Raw genomic sequence first — 21,243 nt, 5'->3', positions numbered from 1 at the left:
CTTTCACTTTGGTAAAGGAATAAGTCTCTGTAATGTGTTTTGAGGACCACAGTTATAGGACATCTGCTGTGATGTTTTTGTTTTCTCTGTTTTACCAGAGAGATCTAAAGAGTCTGACACGGAGGAAAACAGCAAAACGACTAAAAGGTTTCCTTACAGCGAGAAGTGGAATGATGTTTTTGCTTGGGCTGAGCGCAGTTCTCGCGGAGACAACTATACCTACTGTTCCTCCTGTGGTACTGACCTTAGCACTATTAACAAAGGCTTTTTTGAACTTAAGCGCCATGTGGAAACAACCAAACACAGGAAAAGGGCTGCGAAGAAAAGATGTGGTGCAAGAACACAGGTCACTGAGTCGCTGCCTTGCAGTGATGAAGCTGTCCAGTTTATTTACAATCACTGTTACACTGGATCTGCTAAAGGTCAGCAGGGATATAGACATTTTGCGCGTTGTAAGCTGGGATCACAGTACCCCAAAGATATCATATCTGCCTGCGAAAACACTCCTTACTGTTTATACATTTATGGAGGGGTACCTGTAGGAAAAGATGAAGCAGTCTCTGTGTTGCTTGTTGGGTTTTTTGATGTTGAAGCCTCTAGTCGCTGCATCAGATTTCTGGATGCTCTTCAGGCAGGGGACGGTGCAGGAGATCAGTCTGCAGCAGCAGTTGTGGATAGCTTGAAGAAATTTGGGCTATCCACTGATAATCTCGCTGCTGTTTATCTAACTGGCAATGGTTCAGCCACAGAGGAAATCTGTTCTAAACTCAGGGAACTCAACGCAAACATCGTAACCTTAGGAGGCCTGTACACCATCGCTGATGCTGCTTGTCGTGCTGCCATCAAGGAGCTCTCCAATCAGGTTCAAGAACTGATGGTAGACCTCCATGAACACTACTCTGCCTGCTCTACAAAGAATGAAAACCTCAAAGATCTTTTTGACTCAGATGTCAGCAATGACAGCGCATCGCTTCACACCAACACCAGCTGCTTTAGAGTTTGTCTGTTGGTCACAAAAATATTGGAAATGTGGACCGATCTCACACTGTACTTTAGTTCTTGCAATGAAGATGAGAAGACTAAGTCCATCTGTTCTCAGCTTAATGATCCCAAAGTTAAGGCAATGTTTATGTTCCTGCAGCAGGCCTTAGAGCCTCTGCACAGTTTTCAGAGGAAAACACAGGAAGCTTTTGGTACTAATATTGAGCTTATTCTAGAAGAAGCCAATAGTCTGATTTCCATTTACACCTCCTACTTCCTCAGTCCACAGGCTGCTGATCGTTTCCTCATTGAACGTGATGTCCAAATTCTTAAGAACAAGAATTTCCACCTGCCAAGCTCTGAACTCTGTCTGGGTAAAAAAACTGTGGAAGACTTTCTGAAAACATCTGAAGCTGCTGAGGCACTGCCACTATTACAGGAGGATGTATTATCATTTTATATTGCACTCACTGGTTGTATCGCAGAGGAGCTGCCTTTAAATGACTCAGTGCTGAAGGGCATCGCTCAGCTGCTGAACTCACAGAGCAGGCTGAAAGTGACAGAGGAAACAGTCGGGGAGCTGGGCACCAAGCTGGGAATCTGCAACTTCCCTGAGGAAGTCAAACAGCTCACGAATGAATTCCTTGAGTATCAGAAGGCTCAGGAGGGAGAGGCCGAGGATGGAGGGAAGGGCAGCGCAGCTGTGGTTTCACTGGAAAACATACTGAATGACACCAAGCCAGCCTCAATCTTCAGGAAGCTTCTTTTGATCCTTTTGTCTTTCCCATGTCCTCCGCTGGATGCGCAGCAGGTTTTTACTCAGGTATGTGAATGTTTAGTCAGTTAAGTTTGTTCATATAGACATTTACACACAACAAATGTTAACGAAGTTCTGCACAACAAGTAAACATGAATCAGTTGAAAAAGTATATGTGATTAAGAAAAAATGGTGGATTGCTTCCTGTGGGTTTAGGGTAAGAGTTGGTGTCTCAAGGGATGATTTTGAATATCTCAAGGTCCTGTTTACAGTGATGTGAAAGCAACTGAATGGCACACTGGTGCTGCACCCACTTTACCTGTGCACCACTGCAGTAATGCGGGTGTTGTACCTGTTGTTGTGGTGAAGGTAGAGCTGGCCTGTGATTATAAGCTCTGGGTTGTGACAGAATAAAGTAGCAAATAGAAATGGCTGAAATGAGTTTCACCTCAAACTATTTATAGGTATATTTAAAAACAGCAAACACTGACCAGAGATCAGAGTAAAAATATCACATATAGCTGGACTCTCTGGAATTAGTTGGTGTGGGATTGATAATGGTATTACTGGTGTTAAATCAAACATGGGGTGTATGGCAGTTGTTAGAGATGATATTTAATCAAGTTTGATCTTTTTGTTAGAGCTTCCTTTAACATATCAAAGGAAATCTTAATTTCCTATCAGCTCTGCTACAAATCCTTCCAGTAGCCTGAGTGACAGGATATTTACTCAAGTAGAGTAGGAAAGTAAACAGATGAACAGAAGGCAACTGAGGGAGATACCTGTCCAAAGACAGGGCAAGATTAGTGTTCTGATACGCAATAAAAATGTCCAGCCGTAGCAGAAATAATCATGCGGGATCTACATGCAGGCAAAGAGGTTTGACAGGTTCTCTGGGTGCAGAAGTTTCAATTTTGAAAGGCATATGGTGAGAAGAGTTTAGAGCACAAATTTGAATATCACAGAGATGCAAATGAAACGATAAAACATCAGTCCAATGTGTGGCCCCATTCACGAGTGGGGCCTTTGACAAAAAAAAAAAACTGTTGAAATGGTAAAATCCCCAAGAATTAAAACGGTATCAAATCAAACTAAGGTTTGATTCAGAGGAGTAGAATCACTGCTCCTTTGAAACAAAAGGACTCAGCCATGCATCTGATCAGGAGGAAGCCTCCATTTGGAGGTTTCCAGACAAACTGGGAGGAGATCCCAGGGTAGAGCCAGAATTCTGAGGAGAGATTATAGCTTGTGTGGCTCAGGAATGCTTCTGGATAGCCCAGAAGGAACTGAAAAACATAGCGGTGGAAAAGATAAATTGATAAATTGAAGAGAAATAAATTAGTGCTATAAGCGTTAATCTTGTTAAAATGACATTAACGCCATAACTGCAATAACACAGCAAATCTCTGTTAACGAGTTGCTGCGGATCGCCTCGTGGGTGGGGCTGGGCGGCATCAACGTGTTAGTACGATGCATTGACAGCTGATAACATTATTTTAACTAGATTAACGCTGACAGCATTAAAATAAATAAAAGTTAAGAATTAGGAGGGAAATATCTGGGTTAAAAGGGCCTATAAACAAAACCTTTATTATGCCAGCATAACAATGTCATACTGGAATAATAAAGGTGCAAAATTTACTCGTTTCCTTTTAATTTTTTCCACTTGGTGCTGTCTTTATGTTGTTTTTAAGGCCTTGGAGAATGATCATGTTTGTGGAGTCTCTGACAGTGAAGCCTTAACAGAAAGTGAGTTGGATGTTACGTCTGACACTTTCTCTGACAGCAGCAAGAACTATCAAGTTCGCACACGAGGTAAGAGGAGCGTGTTAAATTTCCACCTAATTTGAGTTTTAAATGATAACCTCATAAACAAATAACCTTTCATGCACGAGATGATCATAATCATTTGCTTAATTTGTGGAGTTTAGCAGGAATGAAAGAGGTCTTAAAATACATCAAAACATACAGTGTGGAAAGTATGGAGAGTGCCTGCAGTGGATACTTTTTCCCCACATTTGGTTTCACTTCAGCTCTTCGTATGTTTAACTTCCCTGTTCTCTCTGGTAGACTGGTGGACATACAAAGAACAAACAAGAGTAATCCACAAACCGGTTTTACAACATACAGTGGGGCAAAAAGTATTTAGTCAGCCACCGATTATGCAAGTTCCCCCACTTAAAATGATGACAGAGGGCGGTAATTTGCACCAGAGGTACACTTCAACTGTGAGAGACAGAATGTGAAAAAAAATCCATGAATTCACATGGTAGTATTTGTAAAGAATTTACCTAATTACCTAATTTACATATGAATGACTAGACATTCATATGTAGCTTCAGCTTCCACTTGGCTGAAGCTAAAGCCTAGCTAAACACCTACCAGCCATTTGGCTGGAAGGCGGGTTTTAAAGGTAGAAAGGTAGAAGGCTGGGCACTGCTGCTCTCGGGGGACTCTAAGTGTTAAATACTTTTTTGCCCCACTGTATTTCTGATATGGTCTCCAGGGAGCTGGGTGGAGATGTATTATAAGGAAAAAACAAATGAGCATTCCCCCTTATTTTGAACTCTTCTGATCTGGTATCAAAGCAGACTGGACCTTTCTAGCATTTACAAATACAGCTGGTGTCCAGACACGGTGCCTCACTAATAGTTGAAACAATCAAACAACATCAACAACACTAAAGTTTTGATGTAATTCTTTTCCAACTGCAGCTTTGAGATGATCTGATTTAAATGTAAAAGAAGTTGAGTGGGAGTGATTGCATATTTAACTCTGCGCATTCATGTTCTAGGTCAGAATGGCCTTCCTTTGAAAGTGAAACCATGTGAAGTCCGCCTTACAAAAATAGGTAAAGGGAAAAAAACTTTACAGTTCTAGCTGCCTGATGTACAACATTTTAAAATATCATGTTGTTTATTTTGTAGATTGAAAGCAGTGCACTAAAAAAAACAATAATATAATACTGTTTCTAAAGAGCCAGGTGATGGATGTGAAAATAAACTTGGAGTGAATGGTGCCTTATGGAAAGAGGTAAAAGATTTTTTTTTTCTCTCTGTTAATCCTCTGCTTTCTGATCTACTGCTCTAAAACATTTTAGACTTATGGGCAGATGATATGGCTATTCAGCCTTTGAATGGTAAATTATGTGAAGTTTAAAATGTGACATAATAGCTGAACGTTTTATTTTTGCATTTCTCTCTTAAGTCCCTGTCATGTACTAACACCCTGTTGCCCTTCATAGTTTCCAAAATGAGGAAGATGAAGTGGAGTTTGCCTATATGAGGGCGTGTATGTGCGTGTGTTTTGGTTAACATTTGCATGTGCATGTTTTTTGTGTGTAATGAGTATGCTGTCTCTCAGGGGACCATTAGGGGGAATTTTGGCTGGGAGAGCAGCTTGCGCCAGAAGCCAAAGACCCGTACAGTGTTTCAGGCTGGTGATAACACCTGGTCCAAACCCGTAGGTCTTGATAAGGACAGCAAAAATGAACTGGGGTCCCAAGATGATGTGGTAGGTGTACTCGAGTATACTACCAAAATACCACTGGGCCATAAAATGCTAGAATTTAAAAGTGAACAAAAAAAAACAAAAAAAAAACTTTGAGCTTCCTGATTTTAAAATTTCAAAAGTAATAAAACATCAGACATTAGTTGACAAAAATATCTACTTGAGTAAGAGCGAAATTATCTGAATATTGATAATATTGAATAAAAAATGTTCCCGCTTGAACAAGGAGTTGATCGTCTTCTAATCTGAAATGTGAGCGTCTTCCTTTTTAATGTGCTGAAGGAATGATACAAATCTGCTTCAAACTGCATCCTTAAGTTAATTTTGCTTGTTCGATTTCTGCTGGTGTCTTGTAGATGCTTAATTACCTCAGAGATCTGTGCGTTAGATACATGCGGTGTTACTATTGACAGAGCAGGGAAGCTAAGCCGGTGGCAGTATGACTAGCACATTTGTCTCCCATTGGTCCGCCGTAAAAGTTTACCTACGCTCTGCATGTCAGAACTTGCAAAAAATGCTCCTTTCCACTTTCAGCTTTCTGAGAATGGGCCTTTGACAACAGGAAACGGGACATGACCACGAAAATTACAGGAACAACAAATTCATGGTAGCTTCCATCCAGAGACAATAGCCAAAAGATGGCAATAAATTACAGGATGAATGTAAACAGAGAGTATGAGATCCTTTATGGGAAAACCACTCCCGATATTCTAGAAAATGGATCCCTTTTCTTATTAGTGCCAGCTAACTAGATGTCTTGTTATGGACCTCCTTACCTTGCTTATACTGATACACGCCCATGATTGGTCTCATGTTCCTGACTTTGTTCAAATTGCTTAATTCAAAGACATAGATAGGAATTCAGTATGCATGTTATTGTTAGGGGATTTTGGCCAGAAAAGTTGTTAGGCCTGGCTGCTTAAACTGTTCTGGTGCATAGTGGGGGCAGAAGTAGAGCTGTGTAAATGCAGCTTTTATTACTTCTGTGCGGACACGGCTGATTGTGAGATTATGGTGGGGCACTTGGAAATTCATTTCCCACCTTCAGCATGAAGATATAATTTTCTTCTTTTTTCAGCTGCTCCTTTTAGGAGTCACCACAGATCATCTGCTTCCATCTCACTTTATCCCTAGCTTCGTCTGTCATCTTGCTCTTTTCCTCCTGCCTGGCAGCTCCAGCTTCAACATCCTTTGTCCAGCATATCCACTATCCCTCCTCTGCATGTGTCCAAACCATTTCAGCTGCCCTCACTAACATGATCTCTCCACTAAACATGCTTTTAGCCTCTTCTGCTTCTTTTTCTTTGCCCAACAGTTGCATATTTTCAGTTAAATGTAAAACTGTATCATTTTATAACATTTTTGATAAGTTTGATTTTGTCACTCATATCTCATACATTTGATGAAATTCTTTGAAATCCTAAATTACAAAGGTTTTTAAAAGTCTTACTTTTACTTTGGTAAAGTAAAGTTCACATAGACTGAGATATTTAGCAGCGTCAGAGCAGAAGAGGAAGACAAAGAAACGTTTTAAAGCACAGAAGTCAATTATGACTAACTTCAGCACAAAGGAACACCAGCAGTTCCTGATACCTGACAGTGAAACTAGATGTCAGTCAGTCAGTAGCAGCTAATTTTGGAGAGGACTCTTAATTTGAAAAAGGAAAACAAATCTGTGATTTGGAGTACTAAAAACAAAAACACAGCACTAACAAAGTTGAGGGAGAGAAATTGTTGAGAGGAAAAACTGATTAGAATCTAGTCCCACATCTAACTTCATTTCATTCAGTTTCATCATTCGCTTTGTTCACCTGAGGTCAGATTAGAAAAAAGGTTAAAGGGGGAATGAGGTTGTCCAGTTATTAAACCTTCCATAATATTGAAATTAAAATTACAGTAAAAGACTCTCAATCACAATTTAATTACCGTAATCATATTAGAGTATATTATGATGCATGAAACAAAACGAATGAATGAATCTTAACACTTGCTCCGTACCTTCATTTTAACACATTGTACCACAAATGCAATTCTAGTATGATTACAGTCACAACCTTTGTTTTTCTTTTAAAGAAAGACGCTGTTCATCCTCTAAAAATATACATTACCTTTTACTTCTTTGACTTCTTTTTTTACCTAAATGTGGTTGATTTCCAGTCGGAAGATTCTTCAACGCCCAATAAACACACACCAACCAGAGCACGACGTAAACCGGCCTACCAGGTAATGTTACTGCTGCTTTATTTCAAAGAAACACACAAAACCCCAACAACAGATGCATACAGAGGCATTGACAGTTGAATCATATAAAGTGTCTGTTTATAAGAAAATGTGAATCTGCTTTTGTTTTTGTATTTTTGCTGCAGGATGGTAAAGGGTTTCTTACAGGAGTGCTGGTGTGGGGTAAGGTTAAGGGGTTTAACTGGTGGCCTGGGATGGTGGTGCCATGGAAAACCAAGTGTGCTCCTGTGGGTATGCGGAGGGTGGAGTGGTTTGGAGATGGGATGTTCTCAGAGGTTAGAATTACAATGCACAACTGTAAGCTGAGCATTATTTGCTCATGATGCAGAAACAATTCTCAGATTTTGTTTACATCTGATTTTTTCTTTCTGTTGCAGGTATACACTGAGGGTCTTACGCCATTTGCTGCCTTCACTAGGTGCTTCTGCAAAAACTCCTTTGCCAGCTTGCCCATATACAAGAAAGCAATCTACCAAATCCTTGAGGTAGTCTTAAATGTTTTATACTACTTTATGTTTTGTGTTGTCTTTCATTTTCCATTTATCTTCATATTATATTCATATTAGTTTGTCTAAGGAGCTTGGAAAGAAAAGCATCTGAACTACTTCTTTAAGTTGCTTGAAGACGTTTCACCTCTCATCCGAGAAGCTTCTTCAGTTCTAGGGTCAAATGGTGGAGAGTCCCAGATTTACACCCTGTGGGAGTGTCCACCCAAGAGGGACAATGGACCCCCTAATGATCCTCTACCTTATCACACGAGCCAAGGTGTGAAGACGGGTGTAGGTCGCTATCGGGTGAGCTCATTGTGAAACCTTGCCCCACCCTATGATGTGATTTCCTGAGGTCAACTGGCCCAGGATGTGGGTGGGCATTAAGGCGTCTAGGAAGGGATCTCAAAACTGGATTATAGATGGCAGAGACTTGGTGTCACAAGCCAACGCTTCTGTTCAAAGACCCTTTTCTTTCCAAGCTCCTTAGACTACGATGACCCGGATGACTGAGAACCTTCAGACATATTAGTTTGTGTTGCTAAACCAAACTAATGTAGTTCTAATGGGGAATAACTTATGGTAAAAAGTTTAAAACCTCAAGAAATCACAAATCTTAATTTCATTATCCATCTCAGGCTGATATAACATTTCAGGTTTAGTTCATCAGATGCTCATGAGCTCCATGAAAGAGCAACCTGGCAACCTCCTGTTGCCATGGGTTCAACATTATTTATTCCCTAACCATTTGGTGAGTGATTGCCGGTTGTCACCTTTTGAAAGTGGAAGAGGGTGCTGCACCAAAAACAACTGTGTTTGCTTTGGTCACTAGAAGATGGCCATAGTCACCAGTCACCTGTAGTTGCATGGAAGACGCCAACTTCTCTTTAAGCACTCGTTAATTAACCACTAAGCTTGGAAAGGTGAAAGTTGTGCCTCCTGAAACCAACACGTTTCAAAAGACGCAGCTTTTACTTTGAAAGCGAAATGTCACTATTTGTGGCTTGTCTTGTACTCGTCACAGTTCTGCTTCCACTTAGGGAGTAGTTAGAGTGTGTTTGCAGACAAGTCGAAATCTTCCACACATAATTATGAATCACTGCATCAACCTGCTAATGACCAAACCAATCAAAGTTGGTGTTTGGTGCAGCACTTTGTACTGACAACAGCATGCACCCCTTTGAAGCCGCTTGCCAACAGCTCATGGAGTGCAGATTTTTACGAAGTGACCACTGGGTCGCCAAACTGGTGTGACTGGACTCTTAGGAAAAGACTACATCAAGTCAAGTATAGGTATAAATGGTTATCTATTGAAGTTACTCGTTCAGTAGGTCTGTTAAAACCGTGGCTTGATTTCAAAACATTTGCTAAAAGGAACAAACTGACTGAGCAACCTTTTATTACAAAAACACTAAAGGCTTGTGTTTGTTGGACTCAGATATGTGTCCTTGTAGATGTCGCTAAAAACAGTTGTGCTGTGTAATCAATCTTGGTACAAAGTGGGGAATTATCGCTGCTGTGAGCTCATGTTAAGTGTTTGAATCATTCGATGATGCACTTTCAGATGATGTCTGTTTTCACTCTACTTACTGTATATTCAGGTCAGTGAATGTTATGAGGTTAAAAGCAGGAGGGCATATTACAATGGAAATTAAATAACAGAGTGACCGTTTCATGTATCGTAGCATCAAGCTGCTGAACCTTGTTTAATGTACTTGTACCATACTCCAGATTTTGATGACATGTATAATCTGCAGTTGGCAGGTGAGAGGTGTGGAAAGTCTTTTCCTGAGGCTCAAGGCAATGAAGAAAAAGAGCTGAAACTGATGTTGGACTGGGCTTTTGAAGGATTTCTGCCAACAGGACCTGATGGATTTATACCTGTTGGTGTGTCTGTTTATTTTTAATTCTTTCTTACTTTCTTTATAAAGCACCATATTTTATTTTCCTTCTTCCCTCTTCTTGGTGCCAAATATGTTTCTTAAAAACATCCAAGTTATTTAATGTTCTTTGTTTTCTGCCTCTTAAAGACTCTTCTCCACACGGTCAATCCTCTGACTCGACTCTGTCTGACGTCCCGCCTCCGGCGAAAAGAAAATATGTTTTAAAAAATAAGGGAAATGTCCCCGCCATCATCTATAACAAAGGTGAATGTTATTTTTTTTATTTTGTGCTTGTAAAGAGATATTTGTAAGGAAACTACTAAATGAAGCAACTGATTTTGTTGCCATCATTATTTTTATTTCATGTGAATATTTCATTACAGAATCAATAATAGAAGGCGTCAAAGAAAAGGGAAAAACAATTGAAGGTAAGTTCTTTAGCTAATATGGAAGACACTTGATTTCAAACCACTGATATAAACATAACTTTCTTCTCTCTTTTTTTTTTTTTTTTTTTTTTTTTAGATTTTTGTTTGTCTTGTGGATCAACTGATATTGACGTCCAGCACCCATTATTTAAAGGTGGTCTTTGTCTAAGATGCAAGGTAATGTAATAACACAAAGATTCTGTTTCTCCCACAGCCTGCTGTGTCTAAATTTAGCCATTATCTGAAGGATGTCCTCTATTAAAATCTGAAAACAACCTTATTTTTACAGGCAAACTTCACAGAAACGTTGTATCGCTACGATGACGACGGCTACCAGTCGTACTGCACTGTGTGCTGTGCAGGCTTAGAGGTCATTCTGTGTGGCAATCCCAGCTGCTGCAGGTAAAAATTCCACAGGTTTTCTTTTTCACATGCAAACATATTGATATTTATGGTTTCTCGATGTGACTTTCGCTTAGGTAAAAACATTTCAATAAGCAAAACAAAGTTCAGCTGTTAATATCAGACTGTTACAGAAATATCTGAGAGAACCTCTTGATGATGGATTCATGAACTTGCTCATGACAAACTGACTTTTATTGGCCTGTTCCATGAGACAACTTTGAGATGACTGGATCAGGCTAAAGTTTCCATAATCTTTTGAAACATGCAAGTAGTTTAAAGTCTTCCTCCTGGCATCATTAAACCACTAAAACTTCACATTTGCTCATCAAAATTATGTTGTTCTTGTTGTTTGATCCTGCTACAGAGACACTGCCGATGTGTTTTGTGGTCTCAGAATACACAAAAGGCATTGTTCCTGCAGGGCAGGGGAGATGAAAAAGAATTTCACAGAGGCCGAAGCACACTGGATAAACCCTTGTTGCTTCTTCTGAATCAGAAAACTATAATCAGAAGAGAGGTATTTAGACATTGGGAAGCTTTTATAATATTTGCAGTAAAGTCACTAAGTTCACCTCACCTGTAACATTGGCTTCACTAATGTTTCCTGTGGTCCACTCTGTGTACATCCGTTTACCTACTACAAACATTGCACACATTGTATTGTGCTGTCATCGTAAAAAGAGAGCTGAGCCAAAAGGCAAAGCTTTTGATGTGAATCCATGTCTATTAAAACCTTCATCTATGGTCACAAGATCCAAATGACTGAAAGAGTATATGGTGGCAATGGTCAGCATCAGGGTGAGCAGCTCAGCTATTTGATGGGAGCTTGGAGCAGAACTGCTCCTCTTGCTGGTCAAATGGATCCAGCTGAGGTGATTTGGGCATCTGGTTAGACTGGGTGGGTATATAGATATATATAAATGTTTTTTACCAGGTACCTCATAACATGGATCAAGTGTCTTAATCATAAAGCCGCTTTTCTCCACTGTAAGAAAAGGCACCACAAGTACACGGTAATGGCATGTGTGATATCCACCACTGATTTGTTTTCTCATATGGAGTGCATTTGGTAAAGGCTTGGAAAATATCAATGTCGTAGGGCCACGACAGCCACTTTTTTTTCTTTGCACTTGACTGACTGGGCGTTTGTGGAAGGCACAGTTTTTGGCTTTCCTCATATTCCAAAGCGTGCTTGGTTTTAAGGTGATAAAACAAATTACTTGTATATCCTCTCTTTGCTATTACTGTCACCCGGCATAATTTGCAGATGATATTTTTCTGCTCAACATCCGGCTGCTTAAACCCAAACAAGGTGCATATGACCGATGTCGACAGACCTGTAAGCTCCATGCTTGCAGCCGCTGCCATGCTTTCGACCAAAATAGGCGCAGTAAGATGGTATAGTCAAAATCTCTACCATTGGCCAAATCCATATCGTTTCTACCGTATACCGTTTATACCGCCCACCCCTACTGGAGAGGTAATGTATCTCCATAATTGGACATTTGGCCTGAGAATCCTCCAGGATCTCCTAGGAGTGTTGCTGGACTGAAGGACATATAGCATATCCTGCTTAGTCTGCTGCTACTTCAGTCTAGCTTCATTGGAGGCTTGATGGATGGATATTGTTATAAACACTTTTATTTCTCCTGAATGATGGCTCTGTTATCCACACCTAAGTTGATGTGGTTGCTTCTTCAGGTTCACTTGAAACTGGGCGAATCCAGATTTTTGAGTCTGTCATTGGTGCACTATACTTCCAGGGCTGAAGTGATCAACTACGGTATTGACTGCTTATTTCAGTCATTTATATTTTAATTGACCACATGATACTTTACCCAGTTATTCAGCTAAAACGCCATCATGAATAGTTCACTTTAGGTCCTGCTTTCAGTTTCTGTTTATTATATCCATTTATGAGAGACGGATATCACTAGATTATTTAATAGTGGGAAAGAAATAAAAGTATCAATTTTAAAGTTTAACTTCTGTGGTCATAAGAAGGAGTTTGATGTCATTCATTTTATGCCAAGTCACTATATCCAGGAGTATCATCATGTCAGGTTGTTTTATTTTTCTTTTGTGATGCACAATGACATCAGGATGGATTACAAAAGTAATGTTTTTGTATGACAAACTAGTTTTCATGGAAACTGAGGATATTGGACATGTCTTTGGTGGAGCTTCTATCCCCAAGCCATCTGGGCCCTAAACACACACACCCGCCCTCTCACATCATCTATAATTGACTGAGACAGGACTCTTCCAGACACTCTAAACCAAGGCACAATGTACATTTCAATTCCTTTAATTTTAAATATGTTTATATTGTCTATCCTGTAAAATAGTCAGAAGACTATTCATATTAATGTACAGAATTCACCTGCTTGCTGCTACTACTGCACATTCACCCAGTGTATATACTATATATATATTTTATATAATGTTCTCCCCCCCCCCCCCCCCCCCCATTTTTGAACATGTCGAGGAGTGTGTCAGGCTACATTTCACTGTGTGTTATACTTGTATAACTATGCATGTGACAAATAAAGAACCTTGAACCTTGGTGGCACTTGTCTGCTGAATATACCTATGCTGACTTTAAATAAAAACAGGGGCCTTTAAAAACAACTTACAACAGCTGGTCTGTTGTGTCCACTGCCTTTTAATATGGTGGATGTATATACTATTGAGTAAAACCTGTGAGTCCACCAAATGAGAGAAGATGTACGTCAAAGTGTCATTCACTAACCTCTCCCTTTATCTCATGTCCTACCCCCTCACCTCTCTTAAGGTCTTTGTATCAGTTTACAAACCCCTGAGTTTCATTTTATGATTCGTCAGCCTCTAAAAAAGTCTTCAGTCTCTCTTCTGTCTTCATCACTTGGATGAGTGGCAAAAAGTTTCTCACACTGAAAACGTTAAATCCAAATAACCAGAATCAACTTTCTGAGATTGATGTTCTTATTTTTGTCTCCCAGATGTTACTGTAAGGACTGTCTGAACATCCTGGTGGGCCCAGAAACCTTTGATAAGCTGAAAGATGTCGATCCGTGGAGCTGCTACATATGCAAGCCATCACAGTGTGAAGGAAACCTCAAACTCAGGGCAGACTGGAGTGTGAAGGTCCAAGACTTCTTTGTCAACAACAGCGCAATGGAGTTTGTACGTGCTGCTCTTATCTTTAATTAGAAATGCAGTTTTTGTTTTCATAAGCAAACGGTCTGATCTTATCCCAACATACAGAGATCTTTTTCTTCATTTGAGAGTCAGGTGATGTTAAATTAGTCAATGTAGCGTTTTTAAATATATATTTTTATATTAACTGTAATTATAGCATGGTAACATGTGCTATAATTACAGTTAATTTAACAGCACTGAGATTTTGTTCTAGATTAGAGGATGACTCATTTGAATGAAAATGACCTCGTGGTGTGTGTGTGCCTTCACGATATGATGATATTTGGGGGGAGTGGGGGTTGTTTTTTTTATTATTATTATTATTATTTTTAATTTTAACATCCCGTCGCATTCAACGAAATGCAAATTGTTAAAGTGTATTTTGGTTAAACTCAGGTTAAAACCTTTTAATCCTGGTTTATGTGACTGATTATGAACCAGGCATTGCAGGCTGAGTGACTGCAGGTTTGTTTTTTTTAAGATGGTAGTTAAAGGTCAGATGTGTCGACACCTTTGAGGATTTTGCTGAAGGTTAAAATTAATGTTACACATGACCCAGAAGTCCTAATCATCTTCACCTGGGGAGTTTCTTACTTCTGAGTATTTGGACATTACTGTATGCATGAAGTGGGGCTGGAAGAGGGGCAATTATTTGATGTTAGACAGTTGCCTTTGGCTGTGTGTAAGCATAGTTTATCAAATATTTAATGAAATTATTTATTAAAAGCATCTTAGTTTTATTAATAATGGACCTGCTTTCACCTTTAATTACTGGAATGAGCAGTCTGTTCTTTGAGGGTTTTTAATGATCAGCTCCAGATCCTCAGTGTCAGATAATATTCAGATTTTGTTTTTCTCTGAGGGTGAGAAATTAGTTTTTCTTAAGCTCTGCCAATCAAAGAAGATTTAAGTTAAATCTGTGTGTTTATGCCATTTCGTTTTTTCTAAATGCTACTCGAATTCATTTTTTTAACCACAGGAGCCTCACAGAGTTTACCCTTCAATTTCTGCTGATCAGCGCAGGCCAATGAAGGTGCTCTCGCTTTTTGATGGCATTGCAACAGGTGAGTTTATGACATTGTGTGGAAAACTCAGCCAATACCCATTACACTCTGTCTGTGCATACTAATGAAGAGCCTTGGAAGGTTCAGTTGGCATCTGTATTAATGTAATAGGAGATGGTTTATTTAACATGAATTAAAAATATAGTAGGTTGTCCACCAATCAGGTCAGTGGTTTGACCTGAATGAGCTAGAAAAGTGTTGAACTGGCAAAATGTGTGCATTTCTAATTGTTCCCTTGATTTCATTTACTTTAACATCATTTCAGGATATCTGGTGCTCAAAGACCTGGGCCTTAAGATCGAGCGCTACATTGCCTCAGAGATTTGTGACGATTCAATTGCTGTAGGGATGGTCAAGCACGAGGGAAAGATTGAATACGTCAATGACGTTCGCACCATTACAAGGAAACATGTGAGTACAAGCAAGACACATGTGAATGCTCAAAATGTATTTTAACTCCTTCCTGTTTTTTAAGTTCTGTGTATATGATGGCTTAATTTATCTCAGTGAGTTTGTCTCTTTGTGTGTGTTAAAGCTGGCCGAATGGGGTCCTTTCGATCTTCTGATTGGAGGCAGTCCATGTAACGACCTGTCCATGGTGAACCCTCTTCGAAAAGGATTATTTGGTATGCAACTTCTAAACTTCTATAAATAAATAAAGACTCAGTAAAGGTTTATTTGTCATCTTTTTAAATAAAATTGTTTCCCTGTTGATCCTGCAGAGGGTACTGGAAGACTCTTTTTCGAGTTCTACCGCATACTGACCTTGTTGAGGCCGAAAGAGGACGACAACCGTCCGTTTTTCTGGTTGTTTGAAAACGTGGTTTTCATGAGTGCCAATGACAAATCGGATATCTGCAGATTTCTGGAGGTAATGTTTCTTTAAGTAAAGGTAGCTACCAGCCTGGTGGAGGGTCAGACTGCATTAAGTTTTAATGCCTAATGTATGCTTTCTGCCTTCTATTGCAGTGTAATCCAATTCTTATCGATGCAATAAAAGTCAGTCCTGCGCACAGAGCACGCTACTTTTGGGGAAACCTGCCTGGCATGAACAGGTATGTACCAATACAGGCTAAAATATTTGTGTTGACTTACTGCAGATCATAGCAAGGATTTTAATGTGCAACTAGAACCTCAACAGACCCACAATAATCAAATAATTTGTATGTCTTTTTAATTTATTTATTTTTCTTCGGTTTTGATTGTTTGGTTTTGAGTGGTACTAAAAAGTCCTGAAGCTAACTGGCCTCAAGTTTACACTCTTGTCTCGGATTTCTTATAGACCTCTCGCTACATCTCTAGACGACAAGGTGACTCTGCAGGATTGTTTGGAATCCGGACGCCAGGCAAAGGTCAACATCATTTATTTATTTATTTTTATTGGTCATGTTTAGTTTTTTAGGTTAATAGTGTGGCAACAATTTAAAATATTAGTTTTTGTGTAATCGTGAGACTATTATTTTGTGTTCAACACTGTTAATTTGACATTTCTCCCTGCAGTTTGACAAAGTCCGTACTATCACAACAAAGTCTAACTCAATAAGGCAGGGGAAGATGGGACCGCTGCCCGTCGACATGAATGGCAAGGAAGACTACCTGTGGTGCACTGAAATGGAACAGTAAGCATAATAAATTATTTACCGATTTGTTCCCAGTGGGACATTATCGATGTCAGTGTATAATGACTTCATTCTTGTGTGTTTAATGTGTGTCATCTGATAGTATCTGACTGAGTACATGCCTGAATGGTTTCTAAAAGCAAAACAATATAAACCACCACAAAGCGTTGATGTGCTGCACTAGTTTACACAGCTCTTCCCATTCAGCGTCACATGGGTGTAGCTGCTGCTACTAGTACACGCTAGTTACATATAATGTTTATTAAGCTACATGCACTGCAGTTGAGTTGCATGTACACATCGCTTTACAGCTGACAGCTGGTCACTTGCAGACGACTGTAGTTGCGAAATAACCAACGGGAAGTGAAATGAGCACCGACTAAGTTTTCAGGGTTTGGGGTTTTGGGTTTTTTTGTAATGAAGTTTTGTTTTTTTTGCTGATACTTTCTATGGTCAGGTCACCACATCACTGTAAATCACTTCTAGTTTGTACCTAACTTTAGACCAGATATGATATGCCAATTCTAATATACTCATATTAAAATCCTAAAGCATTAAACATGAAACTTGGGCTTAGTAGTTGGTCCTGAGACAAGACAGGTGAGCAATGATGTAAACTTCAAAGAAGGCAGCATCTTTGATTCTGACCCTGAGCTGCAAAGTTGTCAAATTACGCTTTTTTTTAAAAGTCCGTGTTTCTTTAGTCCGTTCAAAGATAAATTAATTCTGGGAGTTTGTTGATGTGACATCAGCGATTGTAAGACCAGGGAGAATTTGATTGGATGAGAGAAACCTGGAAATTACAGCCCTGTTTCACTCTGCACCTTTTTGCTGTTAAAAGGAAGTGTGCACAGGTCGGCCCACATTAACTGGAAATGGATTCAGCTGTGTTTGCATAGGCCAACCTGTCATCATGTGTGCAGTTGTTTGCATATGACGAGAATCAAACTAGGGTATCTTGTTATTGTGCAGAATGCGCAGGGAGTGTTTTCTTCTCTGTTAGTCTGTATTTGCTTTTACAGTCTCTAACAGCAGTGTGATAAAAACCAAATCAGAAAAAATTTGCACCAATCTGAGGATTTTTAACATTAAGGCTTTTCATTAACAGCGTTATGACATTTAAGAAAATACAGGCCTATCCATGTGGTTTCCCTTTTTTAGGATTTTTGGTTTCCCCAAACACTACACTGACGTGAACAACATGGGCCGGATGCAAAGGCAGAAAGTCCTGGGTCGCTCCTGGAGTGTGCCTGTGATTCGTCACCTGTTTGCCCCCCTGAAGGATTATTTTGAATGTGAATAGCAACTGTGAAGCAAATCCTCGCATCAGAGCTGGAGCGGTAAACCTGATGCCTTATCCTGCCCCGCCTTGCTAGTTAGTTTAAACTCTCTGGTCTCTCTTTAGAGGACCGAATGTAGCTTTGACTTTTAGAAATAGTTTGTTCATGAATTCATTTCTTTTTTGTTTTATCTGTCAGTCATCAGTGATCCTCCACCACCAGCAGGCACAGACACTTTTTGGGTTTTTTTTAAGGTTGCTGTAATCAAACAATTATGTTGCTCAGAACACAGGCCTGCATCATGAAGTGAGCTGAAGTGGTTTGCGAGCCATCTTTGGGCTTTTATGGATCAGTGGAGTCTCCTTGCTTACCTTAATCATGAATGGAAAGATCATAGCCGCTTATCAAATCCACATATTGATTTTAATTAGGTTTTTAATTAAATATGACTGCAATGTTTTTGTCTGACAGGCTACAGTCAGGGTTTTTGGGGTTTTTTACTCTGTATGATGTGAAAAGATGCATGGGAAGTGTTCCTGTTATGGTTCAGTGTCAGCGATTTCAAACTGATAACATGCACGGTTAGTGGTAACTTCATGTCTACAGTGAAGTATACAAGAGCCAATTATATTTCCCTCTGGACCCACAGCAGAGCCAAAACACACTAAATCCTGCACAATATCATTCTATAGTTTTCTATATTATAGAATAAACTCTTCATTAACACTAATGGTGCTATGTAAGTGCTGAATCATGTTTTTGAGACTTCAAAGACATCTTTTGCTTCAGCTTTTCTGACTCTGGCCTTACCTGGCCTAAAATCAGTCACTATAGGATTAATTTGTTCTTTTGCCTGTTTTGCTTAAAAATGAGACACAAATATGTAGACCCTCAGCCCGGTCCAAGGTCCCAGAGAGCCGCTGAACTCCCTTCATGGTGCAGGCCTCCTCACTACCTCAGCAATGGTTTCAAATCTGCAGCTACAGGTGAACACAAACCATTATTGCTTTGTTTCTACGTGATCCGTATTTTATCATGTTTTTATTGTTTAATCCTCCAGGCAGGGATTTTAAGTCTGACCTAATTCTTACTGTGATGAATTTTATTGTGTTTTACTTACATTTTTTAATCTTTAAACACTTTTTTAACTCAGTCTGAAGAATCCCACCATGGTGCTTCTAATAGTGGTGATTTTTACCCCACAGGTGGGCATTTGTGCTACAATTCTGTCTTTTTTAAGGAGTTTTACTTACACAAGATCAAAAATATTTTGAATCTACTTACTGACGACAAGTTGAGTATTTTAATAAGCCACACGAGTCAGACTTTGTCAGAACATGCAGTGTCTACTAAAGTTGGAAATACGGCTTTTTATTTCCAGTGGTTTCTTTTCTGGCCAGTAAAAAAAGTTAATTTCCTGTGTTTTAAAGAATAGTTTAATAGGTTCTGAAACCAACTAAAGCCCTTAACATCATTTGAAGGAACAACCTTTGACTTTATGTTCAAAATCTGTATTTTGTTAAAGGGATATCCACTGGAGTTGAAGTGGGGCTGGACTGGACTTTAATGTAATACCACATTGTACCACAGCATGGTAAACTGGGTCAGTGTAACCCTTATTTAACAACGTAGGCCATTCAAAGTTTGCTAATATTTACAGTCCTGGCCTGGTAATGTTTCTGGGTGTGTACAAAGTACACATCCAGAAACATTTCAACACACCCACTGATAAATGCTGCCCCCTCATGGTGAAAGTTTAAATTCACAGAGGGGAAGTTCTAAAAGTACTTTGAGGCATCTGGCTGCCAAACATTGTTAACAAATTGCATAATTATTAATTTTTAATTTGAAAAATAAAATAAACTGTTAATTCATCTGCCGCGTTCATGTGTAAGACTGTAAAATAAGACTGTGTCATTGTAGAAAAAAATGGGGTACAGTAGTGCAACTTTTCATGTAACTTTTAACTGTTTCATAGTTAGATTCAATATTATGTGGCAATTTTTTAAATTTCATAGTGTTTATGTATGTATTTTGTAGTCCAGCATCCATATTTTCTGATTTTTATCAAGCAGTAAACATGAAACTGCACCAGGACATAAGTTTTACAAGTTTAATCAAAACTGCAGCCTCAAACAAGGACCTGAAACGTCTGCTAATCTGCTGATCTAATTACATGGCCTAACAGCTGCAGCCATTTGCTAGAAAAATTACATGATAATCTTTTTTAATTCTATTGTTCAGGTTATGTGTCAAGCAAAAAAAAAAAAAAAAAGAAATCATCAGTGATTGTTTCAGTTTCTCAAATGTGCTTTTCTATCCCTGAGGTGACAATAAATTCATAATAATTAACAATCAAATAATGACAGTTTAGAATTATTTTTATTTTAGTTATGTTTTTTTTTTTTTTAAGCGCGTTCTCAGTTTCAAGGTCCTAAAATTGCTCTTTTCTCCCCTTTTTTAACCAAATATAAACTGAATAGCTTTTGTGGGAAAATTACTGGTCTGTGGTATTCATGCTCTGTAACATTTTTCTGTAATTCAAAAGCTACAGTTCATTGTTTTGAAAGTGTAATCAGTAGAATGATTAATTGTTACTTCCAGCACTAATTTTTTTGGGATTATGATGATGTTGCTGATTGAGGACGAGGGGGGGACAACACACTCGTCATGTCGTGCTGCAGAAAATCGTACTGTAATCACGTTTTTCAGTTCTCCAAACTGCTTGTTGATTAATCAGGTAAATGATGGAGAGACTAATAATAGAAATGCTGATGCTTCACACAAACCACTGATGCAGACCTGAACATTTGGTGCTGTTTTTAAAATACTGTTCAGGTGTCAGGTTTAAGTTTGTAATGTTATGTTAGTTTTACTGAAGATTTCGATAATGGTGGCACCCTTCATCCTGAGTCACTGTGTTTGATCACATAATTATTTCGTACTGTCAACGTATTCACACAACAGAGGCTGAAAGTAAGATGTTGATTTTTACCTCATTTCTTTTGGGATTTCTAATGGTGCTACTGCAACGGTGCTAACTTTGCATGTTTGTTACACTTTTTTTTTTTCCTCATCTTATGCTGACATTAGTTGAACATGAACTGTGTAGGTTTTTGTTTTGCAGTGTGCTCGGATGTTCAAGTGTCTTTGTTTTAATCAAATGAGAAACAGATGTAGAAAAATATTAGCATGATAGTTAATCATCTTTGAAGGGGGAAAAAACGTTGGGGCATAATGAAAAAGTGTTCATGGGATTTTACTCAGGCATTACAAAAAAAAGGTGCTGTTAAAGGAAAAAGTTTGTCTTTTATTTTCATTTGTCTGAACTAATTTAGCCAAAAATGCCTTTCCTTGAGCCAAAATCTGTATTACTGATAACAAAATAAAGACCAACAAAACCAGGA

General features: G+C 39.0%; 1 protein-coding gene across 4 annotated transcripts in view; it reads left to right on the top strand.

The window, feature by feature from the left end:
- The window catches only part of dnmt3ba (DNA (cytosine-5-)-methyltransferase 3 beta, duplicate a), a 28,454-nt gene extending 7,211 nt beyond the window's left edge, over positions 1 to 21,243 (top strand). The window contains exons 5-26 of one of the 4 annotated variants that reach the window (XM_085261205.1): positions 99 to 1,804; positions 3,433 to 3,553; positions 4,533 to 4,589; positions 4,716 to 4,771; positions 5,102 to 5,251; positions 7,406 to 7,471; positions 7,615 to 7,764; positions 7,867 to 7,974; positions 9,735 to 9,864; positions 10,008 to 10,124; positions 10,244 to 10,288; positions 10,386 to 10,465; positions 10,578 to 10,690; positions 13,675 to 13,858; positions 14,853 to 14,937; positions 15,203 to 15,348; positions 15,473 to 15,563; positions 15,660 to 15,808; positions 15,907 to 15,992; positions 16,220 to 16,289; positions 16,438 to 16,556; positions 17,718 to 21,243. In XM_085261205.1, the coding sequence (XP_085117331.1) occupies positions 99 to 1,804; positions 3,433 to 3,553; positions 4,533 to 4,589; positions 4,716 to 4,771; positions 5,102 to 5,251; positions 7,406 to 7,471; positions 7,615 to 7,764; positions 7,867 to 7,974; positions 9,735 to 9,864; positions 10,008 to 10,124; positions 10,244 to 10,288; positions 10,386 to 10,465; positions 10,578 to 10,690; positions 13,675 to 13,858; positions 14,853 to 14,937; positions 15,203 to 15,348; positions 15,473 to 15,563; positions 15,660 to 15,808; positions 15,907 to 15,992; positions 16,220 to 16,289; positions 16,438 to 16,556; positions 17,718 to 17,859 (3,971 nt within the window). In that variant the 3' untranslated portion in view covers positions 17,860 to 21,243. The remainder of the gene's footprint in view (positions 1 to 98; positions 1,805 to 3,432; positions 3,554 to 4,532; positions 4,590 to 4,715; positions 4,772 to 5,101; positions 5,252 to 7,405; positions 7,472 to 7,614; positions 7,765 to 7,866; positions 7,975 to 9,734; positions 9,865 to 10,007; positions 10,125 to 10,243; positions 10,289 to 10,385; positions 10,466 to 10,577; positions 10,691 to 13,674; positions 13,859 to 14,852; positions 14,938 to 15,202; positions 15,349 to 15,472; positions 15,564 to 15,659; positions 15,809 to 15,906; positions 15,993 to 16,219; positions 16,290 to 16,437; positions 16,557 to 17,717) is intronic. The other 3 variants (XM_085261207.1, XM_085261208.1, XM_085261209.1) reach the window with 3 other exon arrangements.

The sequence above is a fragment of the Mchenga conophoros genome, linkage group LG20, assembly GCF_057382185.1.
Source record: "Mchenga conophoros isolate Kocher_MC1m ecotype Shallow Benthic linkage group LG20, M_conophoros_male_GT1.1, whole genome shotgun sequence".
In the NCBI taxonomy this organism is placed as follows: Eukaryota; Metazoa; Chordata; class Actinopteri; order Cichliformes; family Cichlidae; genus Mchenga; species Mchenga conophoros.
This window is presented reverse-complemented; position numbering and strand designations above follow the sequence as displayed.